General features: G+C 40.5%; 1 protein-coding gene across 1 annotated transcript in view; it reads right to left on the bottom strand.

The window, feature by feature from the left end:
• The window catches only part of FMR1NB (FMR1 neighbor), a 39,750-nt gene extending 22,847 nt beyond the window's left edge, over positions 1-16,903 (bottom strand). Inside the window, exon 1 of the mRNA XM_061408661.1 lies at positions 16,383-16,903. Coding sequence (XP_061264645.1) covers positions 16,383-16,797 — 415 coding nt within the window. The 5' untranslated portion in view covers positions 16,798-16,903. The remainder of the gene's footprint in view (positions 1-16,382) is intronic.
• Positions 16,904-17,946: the final 1,043 nt, after the last annotated feature.

Here is a 17,946-nt window from a genome sequence, read left to right as displayed (position 1 = left end):
AGAAGTGGAGAACTAACTCCAGAAACAATGAAGGGATGGTGCCAAAGCAAAAACAACACCCCAGTTGTGGACGTGACTGGTAATGGAAGCAAGATTGTAAAGAGCAATATTGCATAGGAACCTGGAATGTTAGGTCCATGAATCAAGGCAAATTGGAAGTGGTCAAACAGGAGAGGGCAAGAGTGAACGTCGACATTTTAGGATTCGGCAAACTAAAATGGACTGGAATGGGTGAATTTAACTCAGGTGACCATTATATCTACTACTGTGACCAAGAATCCTCTAGGAGAAATGGACTAGCCATCAGTCAACAGAAGAGTCCAAAATGCAGTATTTGGATGCAATCTCAAAAACGACAGAATGATCTCTGTTCGTTTTCAAGGCAAACCACTCAATATCATGGTAATCCAAGTCTATGCCCCGACCAGTAATGCTGAAGAAGCTGAAGTTGAATGGTTCTATGAAGACCTACAAGACCTTTTAAAACTAACACCCAAAAAAGATATCCTTTTCATTATAGGGGACTGGAATGCAAAAGTAGAAAGCAAGTAACAGGCAAATTTGGCCTTGGAGTACAGAATGAAGGAAGGCAAAGGCTCATAGAGCTTTGCCAAGAGAATGTACTGGTCATAGCAAACACCCTCTTTCAACAACACAAGAGGAGACTCTACACATGGACATCACCAGATGATCAACAGTGAAATCAGATTGATTATGTTCTTTGCAGCCAAAGATGGAGAAGTTCTATAAAGTCTGCAAAAACAAACCGGGAGCTGATTGTGGCTTAGATCATGAACTCCTTATTGCCAAATTGAGACTTAAATTGAAGAAAGTCAAGAAAATCACTAGACCATTCAGCTATGACCTAAATCAATCCCTTACGATTATACAGTGGAAGTGGGAAATAATACTTAAGGGACTAGATCTGATAGACAGCGTGCCTGATGAATTATGGATGGAGGTTCATGACACTGTACAAGAGACAGGGATCAAGACCATCCACAAGAAAAAGAAATGTGAAAAAGCAAAATGGCTCTTTGAGGAAGCCTTACAAAACACTGTAAAAAGAAGAGAAGGGAAAAACAAAGGAGAAAAAGAAAGATATACCCATTTGAATGCAGAGTGCCAAAGAATACCAAGGAGAGATAAGAAAGCCTTCCACACCAATCCGTGCAAAGAAATAGAGGAAAACAATAGAATGGGAAAGACTAGAGATCCCTTCAAGAAAATTAGAGATACCAATTCTATGGGAAATTGAAATACCAATTTCAAGGGAACATTTCATGCAAAGATGGGCTCGATAAACTACAGAAATGGTATGGACCTAACACAAGCAGAACATATTAAGAAGAGGTGGCAAGAATACACAGAAGAACTGTACAAAAAAGATCTTCATGACCCAGATAATTATGATGGTGTGATCACTCACCTAGAGCCAGACATTCTGGAATGTGAAGTCAAGTGGGCCTTAAGAAACATCACTACGAACAAAGCTAGTGGAGGTGATGGAATTACAGTTGAGCTATTTCAAATCCTAAAAGATGATGCTGTGAAAGTGCTGCACTCAATATGCCAGCAAATTTGGAAAACTCAGCAGTGGCCACACGACTGGAAAAGGTCAGTTTTCATTCCAATCCCAAAGAAAGGCAATGCCAAAGAATGTTCAAACTAGTGCACAATTGCACTCATCTCATACACTAGTAAAGTAATGCTCAAAATTCTCCAAGCCATGCTTTAACAATATGTGAATCATGAACTTCAAGATGTTCAGGCCGGTTTTAGAAAAGGCAGAGGAACCAGAGTGTAGGAGACAGGAAGAATAAAAGAAAAGCATGTCCCGCTAAGGGCCACAAAAGAAATTTATAATTATTGATAAACTGGATGCTATGATACTCTTGGAACCAGTCCAGAGGGAAGAGTTCATAGTCTTGAAAACAAGATATGATCCTAGTTGCTTTAGGTATAGAGTTAGGTTATTTGACTTTTTTCTTGTTTCTTGAGGTTAAGCCTGTATTGCTATGAACATTCCCCTTAGCGCTGCTTTTACAGTGTCCCATAGGTTTTGGGTTGTTGTGTTTTCATTTTCATTCATTTCTATGCATATTTTGATTTCTTTTTTGATTTCTTCTGTGATTTGTTGGTTATTCAGAAGTGTTGTTCAGCCTCCATATGTTGGAATTTTTAACAGTTTTTCTCCTGTAATTGACATCTAATCTTACTGCATTGTGGTCAGAAAAGATGCTTGGAATGATTTCAATTTTTTGAATTTACCAAGGCTAGATTTATGGCCCAGGATGTGATCTATCCTGGAGAAGGTTCCATGTGCACTTGAGAAATTTAGTTTCACTTTTTAAATGTAAATCTTTAATTCACCTGGAAAACATTTTGATATATGAGGTAGGGATACATTTTTTTCCAGTTTTCTTAAGTCCATTTATTAAATCCATCCTTTCCTACTTATGATATCACCAGAATATTCTAAGTCCTCAGTCATAGATTTGTTTCTTGACTTCCTATTTTGTTCCATTGAACTATCCATTCATGCACCAATAAGCTTTAGTAATTGATCTGGCAATCTTTTCATTAATCCTCATTATCAAAATTTTATTCTCAACTCTGAAGAATTTTTTAGATGAAACTTAGAATCATTCTGTCAGTTCAAAGAATCCTAAAAATATTTTTATGGTAATTATGTTCCTTATTTAACATTCGTTCAAAAACATTTATTGTGTGCCTTGTATACCTAGTTTGAATTTTCTTAAATGTAGATTCATTGAGAGATAATGGATAACAGTACAAAATTACCTCACTCAAGAATCTCACTCATTCAAGTCTCTTTTTTATCTCCCCGAGTAAGGTTTATAGTTACATTCATATAGGTCCTATACCATTCTTATTACACTTATTTCCATATGTCAAGTATATTTTCTTTTTATATGAATATGATCTACTTCACCACATTTTCTAGCTGATTACTGCTGGTATGTAAGAAAGGCAAGGAGTTTATTTTCTAACTTACTACTTTATTTTACTCTCCTTAGTGCTCATTGGTCTTCAGTTTCATTTCAGATCTATACAACCACAATATCACTAAATACAGATGAAGACAGAAATTTCTGGCTTAAGAAAGAAATTTTTTACTAATTAAGAATGTACTCCCCTAGTCCTAATTTACTATAAATTTTCTGTTATTTTGCTTTATTTTTAAGCAAGAATGGAAGTGGGATTTTATCAAATGTTTTTAATATTTACTACCATGATGGTATTTTCCTCTGCCTCTTAATTGTTGAAGATTAACATATTTCCCAATATTAAAATATTCTTGCATTCCTGAAATAAAGCCCAAAGTATTAATGCTGTATACAGAATTTGTGGATCAACATTTCTAAGTCAAGTGTGCCTGCAGCTTTCTGTTGTTTGCTATCTCTATAGGTTTTGGCATGACAGTTATATCTTCTTTCTAAAATAATCTGGGAAGCTTTTCATATTTTTTTCTATACTTAAACAGTTTAAACAGAATAGGAAATATTTGATCCATTAAAGGTTTGGAAAAACTCATCCATAAAGTCTGAGTCTGTAAGTTTTGAAGGGGGATTGTTCCTCTCTAGATGGTTCTATTCTATAGAAAATAACTACTGCTTCATGCTCATGAGTTTAATTTTCCTAGGAAATCATTTGCTTATAAAGTAATTATCAAGATTGAATCATAAGAATATTCACTTGCAATTTTTAAATCTCCTTTATATCAATGAAATATTCTTTCTTATTTTAATGAGACCAGCTTCCATACACATGTACCTGAGTGTATATTCTCAGCCTGTAGGGTACTTTATTGCAATATGAACTTTATTATATGAATATGAACTTTGTTATACATGTTAAATCAATCTAATTGTATTATTCAAACGGTCAATATTTTTACTTTTTTCTGTCAAGGACTAAAATATGTGTATCATAGTTTGCCACTACAATTGTATATTTGTCCATTCCCACTTCAATTTCTAAAACCATTTGTGTTATATATTTTAGCATTATGCATAAATGTTCATCATTATAGTTTTATCTTCACTGTGTATTACAATATCTTGGCAATGTTAAAAATACCTCATTTTGTTCTGTTTGTTTTATCCTAACCCCTACTCGTTCAATAAATATGTTTTTAATGCCTATTATATTTGAGGTTTTGGGAATATATCAGTGAACAGATCAGGTAAGATCCCTACCCTCATGAAGTTCACCATATAGTGGAGAAAACAAAAAAAGTAAACTAACAAATAATTATGGGCTTCCCTGATAGCTCAGTTGGTAAAGAAACTGCCTGCAATGCAGGAGACCCCAGTTCAATTCCTGGGTTGGGAAGATCGCTGGAGAAAGGATAGGCTACCCACTCCAGTATTCCTGGGCTTCCCTTTTGGCTCAGCTAATGCCTATTATATTTGAGGTTTGGGGAATACATCAGTGAACAAATCACATAAGATCCCTACCCTCATGAAGCTTATGATGTAGTAGAGAAAACAAAAAAAAGTAAACTAACAAATTAAATAACTATAAATTGCAATGTGTGCTATGAGGAAAGTGGATATCAATATAATATAGGGTAGAGGATCTACTTTAAACAGGAGCTGACCTCTCTGAGATATTTCAGCTTACAAAAAAAAAAAAAAAAGATTAGGAGAAACTGACCATACAAGGGGCTTGGAAGCCCAGGAAATAAGAAATTAGATTAATATTGCCAGCCATATTTTGCCAGATTAGAGAGCTCATTGCTCTGCATCATACAGGAAAGGAACCACAGTTGGAAGGAGCCTTGACAGGATCTTTGTGTTCTGTACTGCCATTTGTTCACTCAGTGCCGACCTTGACTACCCTTGTCAACACGCCATCTGAAGAAGTATCAGCTGGCAGTGGCATAAAGCGACTTGAATCTCCATACCAGGTTGTCTTCTGCAGGGGGTGTGCTCTCTGGAGTCCTTGCAGGATGCAAATTGATCTCCAACTCAGGGTACTCTAGCCTCCAAACCCTCCCAGACAGGCTTGGCTTTAGCTGAAGTGAAATACAGGTATGCTGCAACTTCTCTCAGTAGTGTCTAGCTTGGCTATCTTTTAGAAATCCCTCCAAATTTTTGGTATATAAATAAAGATAGCACCCTTCTTGGCTCTCTGAGTTTTCAACTATTACAGATATTTTGGTCACTTCAATGGGTACAAAAGAAAGAGGCAATTAAATGTTTACTCAGGTAAGCACCCATCAGCAGCAGCCTGAACCAAAAGCCTCCAGCATGTTTAATCTGCTCCCTACCACTGCTCTTTTCCCTACTCTGAAAGACAATTATTTTAAAATTAACATGAGCACTATTTCCTAAAGTATGTATAAATATCATCAGCATTACATGATTTGATTTTAGGTGGAACACAGCTGAGTATTTATGGGTGTATTTAATTTTCACTATTTAGGTATTTATTATGAAAGTGTAGAAAAAAATATACACGACTAGTATAGAAAAACTACCATGACACCAAACAAGGTTTGACACCACTCACCATATGGCAAACCTTTATAAAAATCCCCTTTGATATCCCTGTTCTTTCATTCTCAGAAGCAGCTGTCCTTTTCTCTCTCCAGAATCTCCCATCAGCCAGTGCCCAGGTCTTTTCAGAGCTTCCTCTTCACCTTATTAGGCTCCATACTCTTTCCCCTCCCCCATTGTTTTTCATATGCAGAATAATTCTATCCTCTATGCTTCTAATTTGCATCTGTACACTCATTAAGCTCAGCAAATAAAAGATTAGGAACAAGCATCCCTAAATGGCAACAAGAAATGGTAAAGAACCAATTATGTTTCCCTGTCACAAAGAATTTTTATTTTTTAATTTCCCTGTTACCAAAAAAAAAAAAAAAAGACTGAAGATCTAACTAAGTTTCAAAGTGAAAAAATAAAACAGACTCAAAGCTGTGGGCTTCATGGGCATGTGACCTGTGCAGTCTACAGCATGTGACTCTTAAAACAGTTCTGCTGCTGCTGCTGCTAAGTCGCTTCAGTCCTGTCCAACTCTGTGCGACCCCACAGACGGCAGCCCACCAGGCTCCCCAGTCCCTGGGATTCTCCAGGCAAGAACACTGGAGTGGGTTGCCATTTCCTTCTCCAATGCATGAAAGTGAAAAGTGAAAGTGAAGTCGCTCAGTCGTGTCTGACTCTTAGCGACCCCATGGACTGCAGCCTACCAGGCTCCTCCATCCATGGGATTTTCCAGGCAAGAGTACTGGAGTGGTTCGCCAATGCCTTCTCCAAAACAGTCCTACAGTTGGTTTAATGTTCTTCTATCATCTTGAAATTCATAATACATTTTGAACAAGGGAGCCCCCTGTCCTACATTTTCATTTGAAAAATCATGATGCCAGCCCTGCTCTGTAGTGAAGTATGTCAGATGAAGAACTAGATTAAAGGGTGAAAAGACAGAATGTGAACAGTAGCTAATGGTATTGTTAGGGGAAGCACACAGATTGAGACTGCCCACCCTGGCCAGGCACTATAGTAACCATTTGCATGAGTTGTTTTATGACAGGAGATACTGATAAGGAATACGGAACTAATGAGCCACCACCAACCAGAAGAGTTCGAGAAAGGTCTAAAGGAGACACCGCATGTCCGTCCACTTCCCAGAATCCCTCTCGCTAGCATCCAACTTGGCTGAGTGATGTGTGCGCCACCAGGAAAGACTCTGAATTAGAGTGATTGGTCAAAGACCACCCGGAAACTAATCCCATCACCATAAAACCCGAGACTTCGAGCCACGTGGCAGAGCAGTTTTCCTGGGTTCCCTTACCCTACTGCTCTCCACCCGGGTGCCCTTTCCCAATAAAATCTCTTGCTTTGCCAGCACATGCATCTCCTCAGACAATTCATTTCCGAGTGTTAGACAAGAGCCTAGTTTCGGGCCCTGGAAGGGGTCTGCTTTCCTGCAACAGTATCAGCTTGAAGAGGATTTTGCTAGGGCTTTATTTGAGGGTCTACCTATGCTGCAGTCTTTTCTGGGCCTCAGCCTCAAATAGACCTGAATTTGCATTCTGACTCTGCCAGGTACTAGCTAGTCAACTTGGACAAATTAGTAAACTTATCTTTGCCTCAGTTTACTCATCTGAAAAATGGGAATAGAATTTACTTTGAAGAATTCTAAGCATTACATGAAATCATACATGAAATGCTTAGTACAATGTAAAACCATAAATATTTCATCATATGTCTTTCACTTTTTAAATTGTTTCTAACTTTAATAACATTACTTTGTTTTCATGATACTGATTTTTATAAATAATTCTCTTAATCACAAATATGACCAATTTTCCATTTATAACAGTGCTACAGTTTCCTTTTAAAACAAATGCATTTATATTAAAAAGTGAGGCAATTTAAAGAAAATATGAATAACTGGTAGCATTAAGATCACAAATTATGAAGGTGTTATACAAATGACTGAGGCAGGAGAAACACCTGCCTAATGAAATCCCAATTTTTAGACAAGATAACTGAAACCTAAACAGGTAAAACGATTCCTCAAAAGTCACATAGCAAGTCAGTGGCAGAATCATGATGACTCAAGTCTCCTAACTCCTAGTTCGGGGTTCCTCCAACTACACCGCATATACAAATGGTTAAAGCAAGACCAAAGTTCGTGCTTAGTGTGGTACCAGGCAGTCAATCGAGGTGCACTGCCTCATTTACTCACCAAGCATAACAGAGAAATGAAGTATAATAATACAAAAACTAGTCAAGAGGTTCCCCGCCCCCCATGGAGCTAAAACATTCTGAATATGTTACCTACTGGTCAATCTTTATTTCTCTTTTTTAATCTCCCCCCAAAATAGACATGCAATAAGGACTAACCCAGTAAGTTAGAGAACTGGTGGAGGAAATGGGATCAAATTCCCAGTCCTGATCTACTGGTCTCTTCATCCTGTATGCCACTAGTTTATATGCCTTGTGCATAAAAACAACCTGAAAAGCAAGGTTAAAATGACAATACAACCTGAAGCTATCCCAGCAGTTACTTCAGATCCCTCAACCTCAATTCCCCCTGGTGGCATTAAATCTAAGAGAACTCAGAAGGGCCTGTCTATGAAGAAGGGAAATTTTAGCTCTGGGACCAAGTACCCTGATTTCACTGCAATACTCCAAGGGCATGGCCAAATTATTTTTATTTATTTTACCCTGAATATACTCTGACCACCTGATACAAAGAGCCGATTCATTGCAAAAGACACTGATGCTGGGAAAGACTGAAGGCAAAAGAGAAGAGGGCAGAAGGGGATGAAATTGTTAGACAGCATCACTGACTAAATGGACATGAATTTGAGCAAACTCTAGGAGATAGTGAAGGACAGGGAATCCTGGCATGGGGTCGCTAAGAGTCAGATATGACTTAGCAACTGAATTAACAACAACAGTATGTATTAGTTTGCTAGGGTCATTGTAAGAAAGCACCATAAACCTAGTGGCTTTAACAACAGAAATTTATTGTTTCAACAATTCCGGTGGCCAGAAGTTCAAAATTGAGATGTCAACAGGGTTGATTCTTTCTGAGAACTGTGAAAGAAAGCCTCTCTCCTTGGCTTATAGATGGCTGTCTACTCCCCATGTCTATTCATATAGTCTTTATGCTATCAATGTCTATCTCTCTGTTCAAATCTCTCCTTTTTATAATGAAACCATTCATACTGGATTAGGGCCCACTTCACTTTAACTTGATTACCTCTATAAACACCTTATCTCCAAATCAGGTCACATTCTGAGGTACCAGTACAAAAAACGTACTACAACAGTTTTTGATGCAGGGAGGGGGGAGATACACGTCAACCCATCGCATAATTGAGTTAAATCATTTTAAATGCAAAATGATTTTTAATCCATCCAGTCATATGTTACCTTTTGAGGATCTGGGAAATTTGACAACATAAAGAATGAATCATGGATTATTTTAAGAGAAAACATGTTAAACCTATATTGGAAAAAGTCCTCATGGAAATAAAGAAATTACACTGAATAACAGTATTCTCTTTTTCAAAGAGATCTACTCAAAACAGAAGTAGAAAATGAAGAACTCATGAACTAAGAAAATACAACAATATATAGTTGTATTTTCTAAATTACTTTTTCAGAGAATGAAAAAGGTCTCAGTTTGTAAGGTTCTCAGTTTTATTTGTAACTAACATTTACAAATACATTAAAAGTAATTCAGAAATACTTTGTATTTTAGATGAATAGTAGGAAAAATACATATGAATAATCTTAAATAATATGATTTGTAAATGATCATTTAAAATGCATCTTAAAATATTTTTCTAAGAGCAGGAATCATATTTTTCTACCTTACTTAAAATAGTTGATAAAAGAATGCATAACGTATACTTTATTTAACACTAAATTTTATCCCCAAGCAGCCATGACACAGTATATAGTGGTTTCTGTTCCTTTAACTTACAATGCCTCTGCCCAATTTTTGCCTCCTCCTTTTGACTGTGGAGGACCTTAGCTGAAGAGATGGAAGGACTCTGGGGAGGGCAGGGAGAGAGAAGTCACTGAGATTAGACGTGGGGATCATGGAAGGTCTTTGGGTTTGAAGCTGGAGCTTGAGGGAAGGAGGGAGGGAAGAATACTGTGGGAAACCCAAGTTCTTTATGCAGAGGAGGAGACAAAATACCATAGTGAGGGGGTTGGGAGGGAGGGCAGCCTGAAGGAGGTAAGGTAGACAAGGCCCTTTCTTGACAAGGGTATCTTTGAGCTAAGAGAGCAGGCTGTGGGGAAAGGAAAAGTACTGGATTTGGGGGCAGGGCAGCAAGAAAGATCTGGAGGAGCAAAGACTTTGAGTGAGGAAAGTGAGGCCACAAGAGCACTGAGTAGGAGGAAAAGAAGACTTCTGAGGAAGGAGAGTACCTGTGGGTGGTGAGGAAGAAAAACCTATGAGTTGGGGAGATTAGGGGGCCTTTGGAGGGCCAAAACAAGCATCTAGGGGAGGGGGGTGAGCAAAGGTCTCAGGGTAAATAAGAGAAGGAAAGGATTTTGACTGAGGAGATCTTTGTGAAGGTATGTTAAGAGTGAGAAGAACAATGAAGGCATTTTAAGAGGGAGGTGAGAGAGTAAAGACCTTGAGTGAGGGGAGTAAAGGGCTTTGTGAAATAAAGAAGAAAAGTTTTTGAATGAGGGGAGAGAAGGCTTGTATGGTGATCCAAGAAAAGTCATTATGGGGAGGTAAAGAATGAAAGGACCTTGACTAAAGGTTAAGAAGAACTTCTGGAGTGGTGATGAAGAGGGGAAAGCACTTGTGAGAATAAAAGAGGAAAGGGATTCGTGGCTGAGGTGACAGCAGGAGTGTCTTCGTGAGCATACGTAAAGGAGAAAAGTTCTTTGAGAAAGGTGAGGGAGTTTAGTACTATGTGGAGAGAGGGAAGTTCCTACTTTGTGAAAGGATTGGAGGGAAAGAGGCCTTACAGGGGAAGAAGGGAAGTCATTTTGTGAGGTTAGAGGAGGCAGGGATGGCAACCATGAAAAAAAGGGAAGGGCTTCCCTGGCGGCTCACTGGTAAAGAATCTGCCTGCAATGCAGGAGACCCGGGTTCGATCCCTGGGTTGGGAAAATCCCTTGGAGAAGGACATGGCAACACACTCCAGTATTCTTGACTAGAGAATTCTATGGACAGAGGAGCCTGGTGGGCTACAGTCCATGGGATCGAAGAGAGTCAGACATGACTGAGCTACTAACACGTTCACTTCCACTTTTGTGAGAGGAAGTGAGCAAGGAAAGGTCTTTGAGAAAGGAGGTGATATAGAAATGAATTTGATAGGTTAGGTAAGGGGGGTTAGTAAGGTGAGGTTAGAGGTGGAAGAGCTTTAAGAGAGGAAGTGTGGAGGTTAGCACTTTGATCAGTGAGGTGAAGGAGCTTAGTAATGATAAATAGGAAAAGGAGTACATCAAGGCTGTATATTGTCACACTGCTTATTTAACTTATATGCAGAGTACATCATGAGAAACGCTGGGCTGGAAGAAGCACAAGCTGGAATCAAGACTGCCGGGAGAAATATCAATAACCTCAGATATGCAGATGACACCACCCTTATGGCAGAAAGTGAAGAAGAACTAAAGAGCCTCTCAATGAAAGTGAAAGAGGAGAGTGAAAAAGTTGGCTTAAAGCTCAACATTCAGAAAACGAAGATCATGGCATCCAGTTCCATCACTTCATGGCAAATAGATGGGGAAACAGTGGCTGACTTTACTTTTGGGGGCTTCAAAATCACTGCAGATGGTGACTGCAGCCATGAAATTAAAAGACACTTACTCCTTGGAAGGAAAGTTATGACCAACCTAGACAGCATATTGAAAAGCATAGACATTACTTTGCCAACAAAGGTCCATCTAGTCAAGGCTATGGTTTTTCCAGTAGTCATGTATGGATGTGAGAGTTGGACTGTAAAGAAAGCTGAGCGCCAAAGAATTGATGCTTTTGAACTGTGGTGTTGGAGAAGACTCTTGAGAGTCCCTTGGACTGCAAGGAGAACCAACCAGTTCATCCTAAAGGAGATGAGTCCTGGGTGTTCATTGGAAGGACTGATGTTGAAGCTGAAATTCCAATACTTTGGCCACCTGATGTGAAGAGCTGACTCATTTTAAAAGACCATGATGCTGGAAAAGATTGAGGGCAGGAGGAGAAGGGGATGACAGAGGATGAGATGGTTGGCTGGCATCACCGACTCAACAGACATGGGTTTGGGTGAACTCCGGGAGTTGGTGATAGACAGGGAGGCCTGGCGTACTGAGGTTCATGGGGTCACAAAGAGATACAACTGAGCGACTGAACTGATAGTGATTATGAGATAGGAGATAATAAAAAGTTCTTAGGAGAAATGAGGGATGGAAGTCATTCATGAGGGAAAGAAGGGTGTTTGTGCAAGTTGGTGAGGAAATTTAGTAGCTTGTGAAAGGAAGCTAGGGAAGAAGACCTTTTAGAGAAGACCTATTTTAAGTAAAGACACTGAAACACTCATCAAAACTTCCCTATAAAGAAAAGTCGCTTCATTGGTGATTTCTATCAAATATTTAAAGAAGTAATACTAATCCTTCTCAAACTCTTCCAAAAACAGAAAAAGAGGGAACAGGTCTTTCCTCATTCTATGATGCCAGTATTAACCTTATACCAAAGCCAGACAAAGATACCACAAGAAAAAAAATACACAAACCAATATCACATATAAATACAGATACAAAATACTGGCAAATCAAATGCAACTGCATATTAAAAACAGTATACAAAATAACCAAGTGGGGTTTAATCCCAAGAATCCAAGGATGGTTCAACATAATAATATCAATGGAACACACCACCTTAACAGAATGAAGGAAAAAAAAACTCACATGGTCATCTCAATTGGTACGGAGAAAATATTTGGCAAAATCCAACAACTTTTATGATCAAACCACTCACCAAACTATGAATAGAAGGGATTTTCCTCAATATGATAAAAAGCATTTATGAAAAATCAACAGCTAACATCATAATCAATAGCGAAAAACCAAAAGCTTTCCCTTTAAGATTAGAAGAGAAGGATGCCCACTTCTACCACTGCTATTCAACACTGTATTGAAAGTTCTAGTCAGAGCAAGTAGAATATAAAATGAAATAAAAGACATCCAAAATGTAAAGGAAAAACAACTATCTCTATTCACAGATAAAATAATTCTATAGGCAGAATATTTTTTAAAGTTCACAAAAAAACTTACTAGAGCTCATACAATTCAGCCAAGTTGTAGGGTACAAGATCAACATGCAAAAGTAAGTTGTGCTTCTATACAACAGCAATAAATAATCCAAAAAGAAAATTAAGAAAACAACTCCATTTACAATAGCACCCAAAAGAATGAAATATCGAGGACTAAATTTGACCAAGGAGGTTAACAACTTGTATAATGAATACTATAAAACATTGCTGAAATAAATTAAAGAAGATATCCATTAATGGAAAGACATGCCATGTTCATAGCTTGAAAGACTTAATGCTGTTATGATGGCAATACTGTCCACTGTGATCTACAGATTAAATACAATCTCTATCAAAACTTATGACCTTTTTGCATAAATAGAAAAGTTAGTCCTCAAATTTATATGGAATTATAAGAGGCCTTGAATACTCAAAGCAATATAAGAAGGAACAAAATTGAAGGAATCACATGTCCAACTTTCTCGACTTGCTACAAACCTATAGTAATCAGAGTATGGTACTGGCACAGGAACAGACACATAGACCAACAGAACAGAACTTAAGAGTCCATCAATAAACCTATAGGTCTATGGTCAACTGATTTTCAACAGGGTGCCAAGACTATTCGAAGGGGAATGAATAGTCTCTTCAACAAATGGCACTGAAATAACTGGATCAGTTCAGTTCAGTTCAGCCGCTCAGTCATGTCCGACTCTGCAACCCAGTGAATCACAGCACGCCAGGCCTCCCTGTCCATCACCAACTCCTGGAGTTACTCAAACTCATGTCCATTGAGTCAGTGATGCCATCCAGACATCTCATCCTCTGTCGTCCCCTTCTCCTCTTGCCCCCAATCCCTCCCAGCATCAGAGTCTTTTCCAATGAGTCAACTCTTTGCATGAGGTGGCCAAAGTACTGGAGTTTCAGCTTTAGCATCAGTCCTTCCAATGAACACCCAGGACTGATCTCCTTTAGAATGGACTGGATGGATCTCCTTGCAGCCCAAGGGACTCTCAAGAGTCTTCTCCAATACCACAGTTCAAATATTCACATGCAAAAGAACGTTAGACCCCTAACATGCACCACAAACAAAAATTAATACAAACCAGATCAACAACCTAAATATAAGGACTAAAACCACAAAACTATTAAAATAAAACAGATGAATGGATAAAGAAGCTGTGATGCATACATACAATGGAATATTACTCAGCCACAAAAAGAACATGTTTTGACTCAGTTCTAATGAGGTGGATGAACCTAGTGCCTATCATACAGTGAAGTCAGAAAAACAAATATTGTACACTAATTCATATATCTGGAATCTAGAAAGATAGTATTGATGAATCTATTTGCAGGGCAACAATGGAGACTCAGACATAGAGAAGACTTACCAATATGGGGGCGGAAGCAGGAAGGAGAGGGTGGAACAAATGGAGAGAGTACAGTGGAAACATATACATATTACATTTTACCATATGTAAAATATATAGCCAAAGGGAATTTGCTGTTTGACTCAGGGAACTCAACCTAGAGGGGTGGGATGGGGTGGGAGAAGGGAGGCGGAATCAAGAGAGAGGGGACATATGTATACCTATGGCTGATTCATGTTGATATATGGCAGAAACCAACACAATACTGTAAGGAAAGTATCATTCAACTAAAAATACATAAATTTTTAAAAAAGAAAACCTACAGAATGAGAGAAAATATTTAAAAATCACATATTCTGAATATATGAAGAACTCTTACAGCTCAGTAACAAAACCACAAACAATCCACTTTTTAAATGGTTAAATGATTTGAATAGGTATTTCTGCAAAGAGCATATGAAAAGCTACTCTATATCATTAGTCATTAGGGAAACACTAATGAAAACCACAATACGATACCACTTCACTTGCACTAGGATGGCGCTCATAAATAATGGAGATGGTAAAAAATCCTGGTTAAATGAGGACCTTCATACACTGTCATGGGCTTCCTAGGGAGTGCTGTGCTGTGCTGTGTACTAAGTCGCTTCAGTCATGTCTGACTCTTCACAATCCTATGGGCTATTGCCTGTCAGGCTTCTCTGTCCATGGGATTGTCCAGGAAAGAATACTGGAGTGGGTTGCCATTTCTTTCTCCAGGGGATCTACCCCACCTAGGAATTGAATCAGTGTCTCTTAAGTCTCCTGCATCAGCAGGTGGGTTCTTTACCATTAGTGCCACCTGGGAACCTGCCTGCCAATGCAGGAGATGTAAGAGACATGGGTTTCACCACTGGTTGGGAAGATGCCCTGGAGAAGAGCATGGCAACCCACTCCAGTAATCTTGCCTGGAGAATCCCAGGGACAAATGAACCTGGTGGGCTACAGTCCATAGGGTCCCAGAGTCAGACATGACTGAAGAGACTTAGCACACAGCACACATACACTGTCAGTGGCTCAACCACTTTGGAAAAAATTGGGGACTTCCTCAAACAGGTCAACATGGAATTCCCATTTGACCTAGCAATTCCACTCCTAGGTACATGCCCAGGAGAACTGAAAACATACACAAAAATTTGTAGAAGAATATTCATAACAATGGGGCTTCCCTGGTAGCTCAGCTATAAAAACCTGCCTGCAATGCAGGAAACCCTGGTTCAATTCCTAGCTTGGCAAGAGCCCCTGGAGAAGGGAACGGCACTCCACTCCAGTATTCTTGGGCTTCCCTGGTGGTTCAGATGGTAAAGAATCCACCTGCAATGCGGGAGACCTGAGCTTGATCCCTGGGTTGGGAAGATCCCCTGATGAAGAGCATGGTAACCCACTCCAGTATTCCTGCCTGGAAAATCCCCATGCACAGAGGAGCCTGGCAGACTACAGTCCATGGGGTCGTAGAGTCGGGCATGACTGAGTGACTAAACACATTCATAACAGTATTATTCAAAATACCCAGCAAGTGGAAAGAGAAAAACCCTGAGGAAAAACCCAAAAGCCCAGCAATTTGATAAATGGACAAACAAAATGGAGTATATTCATACCACAGAATAGTATTCAGCCATAAAAAAGGGATGAAGCACCAATACATATGCTACAACGTCCCAAAATCTCGAAACCATTACACCAAATAGAACAAGCCATATACAAGGAAGGACAAATATTACATGTTCCCATGGATAGTAAAAGTCCAAAACAAATCCATAGGGACAGGGCCTGGGAAATGAGGAGTAACTGCAGTCTTAGTGGGTATAGGTTTAAATTCGGGGTGAGGAAAATATTTTGGAACTAGAGAGAGGTGGTGGCTGCTCAACGTTTCAATATCTAAATGCCACCACACTGTTCACTACCAGTTCATTTTATGTTCCGAGAATTTCACCTCCGTTTTGTTTTATAAAATGGCGGGAGGTGAGAGGGGGTAGGGCTTTGTGCAGGCAAGTGGGGAGGGAAGGTTTTTCTGAGCTGACAGAAGGGACGGAAGGTGCTTCTGAAGGGAGAGGAGGAGGGAAGCCATTTGTCTATCAATAAGAGGGCCGACTGTGAGGGAGGCATGGATGGCCTTCGCACCACAGCGCGCAGAGGTTCCCCGCTCCTTTGACATCTTCCCCTCCCCCTCCCCCTCCAGTTCCCCTGAGGGACCCCTGCGCAATGTCCTCCGGGCAGGCACTCACCAGTACTCATGTAGAAGCACAGCAGCAGGAGGAACCAGAAACCTAGCAGGAACAGCCCGAAGCGCTGGCTGACCCACACCTTTAGTGTAGACCGGCGTGTCCCACCCCGGACGCCGTGCACAGATGCGGCCTGCCCCCTAGACTGCTGTGCGGACGCCATGCTACCCCTAGGCTGTGACCCCATCGCTGGGTTCTCCGCACGGTTCTCCGCACTGCTCTCCCCTCCCAAATTGACCTTCTTGGAGCGCGCCCGCCGCAGTGCTCGGATCCTTGCCCGGGTCCTCGACCGAATCCTCCCCCGGGTCGACTTTCTATCAGTAGGCATAATTCGGGGTGGCTGCCACGCTGAGGTACTCCCTCTCTGATGGCCGCCCAAGACCCAGAAGACCTCGGGGCAGTGACGCTTACGTGACATCCTCTCCCCTGCGGCACGTGCGGCTCTCGTGCCGTTCCCAGGCCACGCCCATTCGTAACGGCGTGGCCTGTCTAGTTGTTTGTGCCCATGCGCCCCACGCAAGGCCCCGCCCTTCTAGGGTGTGGTCAACGTTGTCTAATGAATGAGTGGACCCAAACGGCCTGTGCCAGCTGCTGAGCGGCATCAAGCACCACCAAAAAGCCTCGCTGGAATTCGTACATCAGCCTTGGCTCTTAATTCCGCTTCAAAGTCAGTCCTCTGACACCTCTGTGGTCACCACATTTAGTCACTGCAACACCGCCAGATAAATGTGGCTTTTTAAATGTACATTTTCATTAATTAAAATTAAATGGAATTAAGAAATTGCTTTCTCAATCCCCGTAGCCCCGTACCAAGTGTTTGGTAGCTACACACGGCTCTGGTGACCATATCAGACAGGGGGGAAAAAACGAGGATCTCCGTCATGGCAGAAAGTCGTTATGGGAAGCGCTGGATGTGACAAGTGACCATTGGGACTATGATATATATTCGGGTGCTTGCTACCCTGCAGTAGGAGCTTTTAAGTGGAACAACATGGTATTTGCCTTTAGAGACCTTAAGGTTGTTATGAATAAATTATACAGTGGGACAATATGATAATACAAAGTGCGTGTTGCTGCTGCTGCTAAATTGATTCAGTTGTGTCCGACTCTATGCAACCCCACAGACGGCAGCCCACCAGGCTCCTCTGTCCCTGGGATTCTCCAGGCAAGAATACTGGAGTGGGTTGCCATTTCCTTCTTCAATGCATGAAAGTGAAAAGTGAAAGTGAAGTCGCTCAGTCGTGTTCGACTCCTAGCGACCCCATGGACTGCAGCCTATCAGGCTCCTCCGTCCATGGGATTTTCCAGGCAAGAGTACCGGAGTGGGTTGCCACTGCCTTCTCTGCAAAGTGTGTGAGGAACACAAAAAAGAGACTCAGAACCCTTCAGTTTGATTCCCATCATTTGTCACTAATGAATTAGGTGCCTGCCTTCTCCTGTGCCTCAGTGCTGCATGTGTAAAATGAGAGAGTTAACATTGTCTGAAAGTCCCCTCCTGATTCTAAAATCTGACACTTGGGCAAAATCCCATTAACTCGCTTGGTTTGGGCACATCTGGAAAAGCATC

This window comes from Bos javanicus, chromosome X (genome assembly GCF_032452875.1).
Source record: "Bos javanicus breed banteng chromosome X, ARS-OSU_banteng_1.0, whole genome shotgun sequence".
In the NCBI taxonomy this organism is placed as follows: Eukaryota; Metazoa; Chordata; class Mammalia; order Artiodactyla; family Bovidae; genus Bos; species Bos javanicus.
This window is presented reverse-complemented; position numbering and strand designations above follow the sequence as displayed.